General features: G+C 32.7%; 1 protein-coding gene across 4 annotated transcripts in view; it reads left to right on the top strand.

Annotated features, from left to right (window-relative positions):
- Nucleotides 1-2,196: 2,196 nt before the first annotated feature.
- Nucleotides 2,197-6,000, top strand: part of Rcd5 (microspherule protein Rcd5) — a 30,946-nt gene continuing 27,142 nt past the window's right edge. Inside the window, exons 1-2 of one of the 4 annotated variants that reach the window (XM_068372289.1) lie at nt 2,288-2,402; nt 4,108-4,279. In XM_068372289.1, coding sequence (XP_068228390.1) covers nt 4,215-4,279 — 65 coding nt within the window. In that variant the 5' untranslated portion in view covers nt 2,288-2,402; nt 4,108-4,214. The other 3 variants (XM_068372291.1, XM_068372290.1, XM_068372292.1) reach the window with 3 other exon arrangements.

The raw sequence follows: 6,000 nt of genomic DNA, 5'->3' as shown, positions 1-6,000 counted from the left end.
CAAAATGTTTTAATTCCTTGAATAATCTGAAATTTCAATAACATTAGTATTTCTTTACTATGAAATCTAAAATTCCAATAGTTTATTTTTTTTCTTTAAATTTAAACGCTCTTAAATTTTGCCTACCAGATACAGTATTTTGACGGATTTCACATTTTGGCAAAAGTATTTTACCCAGAATCAATGAACTGCAAAGTTTCTGCAATATTCCTCAGTAATGTCAGAAATGATGAATAGATGCAATAATTATATTTGATAGGAAGCAATGAGTTAGAGGTAACTAAAATATTGATAGCGAATGGGAGAAGGTACACCACACAGGAGGATATCAATTAAATACAGGCATGGTACCAATTTGGAATCAAGGACTAACTAGTGAGTCACACACACACACACACACACACACACACATATATATATATATATATATATATATATATATATATATATATATATATATATATATATATATATATATATATATATATATATATATAGCAGTTCAGTTCAGTTGTTGGGCGGAGGGATTCATATATATATATATATATATATATATATATATATATATATATATATATATATATATATATATATATATATATATATATATATGTACATATACATAAATACATATCACATTAAAAATCAGAATGGACAGGAACAGAATCAAACGTTACAAGGAGAAAGAATACACAATGCAGTTGTATAAAATCAGTGGGAAACATAGATTTTGATATCACAGCAGTAAAAAAATAAAAAGGAATATTAACTTGAAGCAATGTGATATCACAGCAGTAAAAAATTAAAAGGGAATAATAACTTGAAGCAATGATGGCAGCGAGGTTCCTATGAACTTTAATTTTGGACAACTTACTTCAAGGTACTTTAAATAGGATTTTAAATGGAGTGAAGATAGTGCATTAACACCCTAGTGACGACATCTATTTTCCTCCTCCTGTAAATTCAGCTTGACATTCATTATTTTCCTCATTTATAATCATGTGACTTTCTATTTCCTCTCTCATAATCATCATAAAATATCTTATACAAAATATTTGCTATAGCTATTAATCTTAGTTTTCTGCCATTGGTCCTTTTTCTTTGCATATTTTTTCTGTTCTTAACTTTTTCCAATTATTTGGCCTTTCTTCTTCCTCTAGTTCGTTTTAGTTGTAATTCTGTGTTTCAAATTTGCAAGACATATATTTTATTCTTCACTAGTGGCTTGCTCCAAAGACAATTTTTATTAGTGCCTTGTAATACTATGGTAAGACCCTGTTACTTTCTTTCCCATTATTTTTCCTAGAAAATCCTGTTATTTAGTTTTCCACTGTTATTATTATTATTATTATTATTATTATTATTATTATTATTATTATTATTATTATTATTATTATTATTATTATTATTATCATTATTATTATCATTATTTGTTAATCTGCAACCCTAATTGGAAAAGCAGGATGCTATAAGCCCAAGGGCTCCAACAGGGAAAATAGCTCAGCAATGAAAGGAAATAAGGATATAAAGAAACTATATAGGCTACAAGAAGTCCTGTAATAACAATATAAGATATCTTAAGATAGATAATAACGTTGAAATAGATCTGACATGCTCTCTTAGCATCTCTGTAATATAATCATCTACCATATGATTATCATCCTCTGAATCTATATCTTTTTCTACATTCCAAAAATAAGATTAATTTAATTAAATGTTTGGTATATATGGTTTTATAATAATAATTTACTTTTTCTTTATTTATTTAGCTGATTTCAGATAGACAATAACGTTGAAATAGATCTGCCATGCTCTCTTATCATCTCTTGGGTATTATAATCATTAACCATAAGATTATCATCCTCTGAATCTATATCTTTTTCTACATTCAAAAAATATGATTATTTGAATTAAATGTTTGCTATATATGTGTTTATAGTAATAATTTATTTTTTCTTTATTTATTTAGCTGATTTCAGATAGACAATAACGTTGAAATAGATCTGCCATGCTCTCTTAGCATCTCTGGAATATTATAATCATTTATCATAAGATTATCATCCTCTGAATCTATATCTTTTTCTACATTCTAAAAATAAGATTATTTTAATTAAATGTTTGCTATATATGGTTTTATAGTAATAAGCTAATTCATCTTTATTTTTTCTTTATTTATTTAGCTGATTTCCTTATTCATTTTTCAAGAAGAGCGTTGTGAGGTTCCGAAAGTCCGTAAGTTAAGCTTCAAAAAATCTAAAGCAAGCCAAAAAAACTGCAAAATATTATTTAATACCGTCAATAAGACAACAATTATTATTTTGAGAACTTTATATCTGATGGCAACTTCCTGATTGCCAGTGTAGAACTAATATGATGTCAAGATTAGTGCACAAAGGAAAGCCGTAAGTTGCCGTAACAGTCTTAGGCTAGCCTAACCCTACGGTAAGCTGTTAAGCTTTGCCTATATAGTGAAGCTTAGTCTCGTAATTTAAGCTTAATTCAAGATTATTTTTTCTCAAGGTTCCCTATTTAAGGATTTGGATGAACTTTTATTCTTGTAACATAATTTTGTAAATGTTGATAGGCTTATTCATTAAGCTTTTGTCAACCTTAAGCTTACTAGTGTAGGTTGCCTTCCTTAGGGGAGTTTTATTGCAGCTTAATACAGTATAGGGTACATTAGTGTGCACTTTGGGTGTAGGCTAACCTTATTTTGATAATTATCACAATTCTAAATCTTCTAGCCAGGCAGATGAGAAGGTTAGGTTGGGTGAGAAGCACTTTTGGTGGTAAAGTTTTACTGTAGCACAGTTTATCATTTCGAACATAAAATATGTTTTCCTGTAGCATTTAACGTGATTTAACCGAATTTGACCATCGTTTCAACCGTAAACAAACAGAATAACCAGTTCGACTGACTTCAAGTAGCCGAACTAATTGTTGTTGCCGTTGAAATGAAGGTGAAAATCAGTTGAATCACTATTTATTACAGGAAAACATATATTTTCTATTAAGATATTTAAATATAATAGCTCTTGTTCCACCGTGGGTGAGCGAATCAAAACCATCAAGCTCGTATGTACTGGCAAGCAGTAATGTTGAGCTGCGTACGCTAACCTTAGCTTTGTTATGCTAACATTAGCAATGCTAAATATAATGGTTCTTGTTGCGCCACTGGCTCGCTTCGCTAACATTAGCAATGTTACGCTAACATATATATATTTCTGAAAATATTCATTTCCGACAAGAACGAGTGCCATTTTCGAAGAGAACAGACTGCTCTCTATAGAAAAAAGTAGTTTTTTCCCAAGGTTACATTACCCTGTAATAAACTACAGAAGCACCCGTTAGTGTTTGTGCTTTGGGTGTAGGCTAACCTAGTTTTGGAAATAATCACAATTATAAATCTTCTAGCCAGGAAGATGAGTAGGTTAGGTTGGGTGAGAAGCACTTATGGTATATTGTTATTATTGTAACTGTAATTTTATTGGCATATTCTCCAACAAATGGTATTTATTTACAATTTCACTTCTCGTTAATATGATTCTTTAAGTATTTTTATTTATACAATCTTGTGCTATCTAATTTACGTTCTTCCCTGCAACGTTTCCGAGGATCATCCAATGTAGAAAAAAAAGAATTGGGATGTGTGTATGATGACGGCCATGCCCCATTTCTTACTTATTTTTAACACTATCGCTAAAATGCGGCAATCTAAGGGGGTTCGCAGGATAGCGTTAGCCCCCCCCCCCCCCCAGTAGGTTTAGTAGGTAAGGACACATCTTGTAAGTTAGGGTAAGTGGTGGTGTATGTACACGGAAGATCATGTCTGTCCTTATACAAAGGCTCCCCATTAAGGTCTAATTGGGATAAAAGTCTGCAGTGTATCCACTGTGAGTTCAGGCTAACCTAGTTTTTGTAATTATTACAGTTATAAATAGTCTCTCCTGGACGATGAGTAGTATAGGTTTGGTGGAAAGCATTTTTGGTATATTTTCATACTTTTGGTATTTATTTACAATTACACTTCTTGTTATTATGATTCTCTAGGTACTTATATTTACACAATCTTGTTCAATGTAATTTATCTTCCTTGTAACATTTCAGGTCCTTCTTTGTGTAAGAGAATAATTTGGGTAGTGTGTAGGTGGTTGGGTCCGCAATATTTTGCTCTCCAAAATAATCGCCCACTCGGCTAATGCGTGTAGCGCAACATGTACCGCTTGCCTGAACAGAGGAGCAATAGAATAATGTTTAATTGCAAGCATAGTGAAGACCAGTAAGTGAATAATTAGCGTAGTTCATTAACCAACATACTCGAAGATACAATAAAATATGGGTCAGTACGAACACAGATGGGAAGGATTTTTGTTTTCCATGCGAGCATCAGTACAAGTGACCCATCGTTCTACACATGTACCTGTAATTTACTTAATTTTCTAATAATAATAGAACCCAGAATCATTGTTCAAAGGTTAAAGCAGTTCGTAGGAGGATTGAAGACCCTCCCCCAGTATGTAAGGATGCAGCCATTTAGGTCAGGTTAAGTTGGGTAACTTAGGCTAGTACATATCTGTTTCATTTAGGCTAGTACATATCTGTTTCATTTCCCAACTTTGATATGTTGTTGACATTACTCCTCGTAGAAAACAGTTTGTTGCTACGCGACATACAAAATATAGTCCTTTAATAGGGAGATTTTATTACACAGTACAATATGTAGTACTTTTCTATTTTAATTGCACAAAAGTTATTTTTCAATATTAAACTTACCCGATAATCATGTAGCTGTCAACTCCGTTGCCCGACAGAATTCTATGGAGGGATACGCCAGCTATCACAATACTAGAAGGGGGTGTATTTACCAGCGCCACCTGTGGCCAGGTACTCAAGTACTTCTTGTTGACACCTCCTCAATTATTCCTCTGTCGTGCTTCCGGCAAGACGTTCTGGGATACGCTTATGTTCTTGGAGTATTTTCACGACTTTGGTGAAGTATTTCTCTTTGATTTCGGCTGTCGCTTTACTGGAAACTTCTATATTAGCTTAGTTAGCTTTTGGAATTAATTTGATTAATTTTGGTGACGAGAGAGTATGAACTCTCGTTCACTTTTCAATGGCCGACCCTTCCCTTAGACGGAAGTGTTGGTGTCTAAGAGAGTATAGACTCTCTTTCTTAATTTTGCTTAACAAAAGTTATAGATTTATTTTATATCTCTCCGCCTCTTATAGGCCTCTTCGATTAACTTCCTTTTATTATAAACTCATTAAAATTAATTTTTATATTTGTTTATATTCGACCTTCCTAATAGTAGGCGGTCTTTTACCGAAGTTAATAAACTTTGAGCCCGTCATTTCGGTTTTACCTGTTAACATATTATGCTATTTCCGCCACAGAGTTTGAAAGATTTTCTTTGACAGTCTCGTACTGTTTTCAAAGCTGAACTAACGTTTTGTTTTGTCTCTGCAGTTGTTGACGTTCAGAACGTTCAACTTGCACTCTATCGTTACGATAGAGAAAGAATGTTCACGGTTTCACGTTGCAGTAAGAGTAACCGTGTCTAGCGTTTTGTTCATTCTTTCTTAACTTAATGGTTTTGATCCTAATAAAGGAACTTTTCAGTTTTTTTTCCTTTAACAATAATATGTTTTAACGATATATATGATTGGGCTCTTCTCTCAGGTTCTAAGTCAAGAGAGAGAGAGAGAGAGAGAGAGAGATAGAGACGGAGGGAGAAAGAGGATAAACGTTTCATTCAAGCCTGCCAGGCGTACGAGTAACGTCGTTATCGTTTTTTGCTCTTCTCCCTAGTCTCTTTAGGGGAAGAAACTAAACGTTTCTAGAGTGATCTAGTGTTTAGTCTCTTTCCAACCACTGAATTATCTTTCATTAGATTTTTCTGTTACATTGTAATTCTGTTTTCGCAATTACTAACTTTGAGAAAGGATAGAATTGCGTATTTCAGGTACAAACCACTTAAAGTTTCGAGTTCAGTGAAA

Source organism: Palaemon carinicauda, chromosome 4, assembly GCF_036898095.1.
Source record: "Palaemon carinicauda isolate YSFRI2023 chromosome 4, ASM3689809v2, whole genome shotgun sequence".
Classification (NCBI taxonomy): domain Eukaryota; kingdom Metazoa; phylum Arthropoda; class Malacostraca; order Decapoda; family Palaemonidae; genus Palaemon; species Palaemon carinicauda.
Note: the sequence above shows the minus strand (reverse complement) of the source record. Positions and strands in the feature narration are given on the sequence as shown.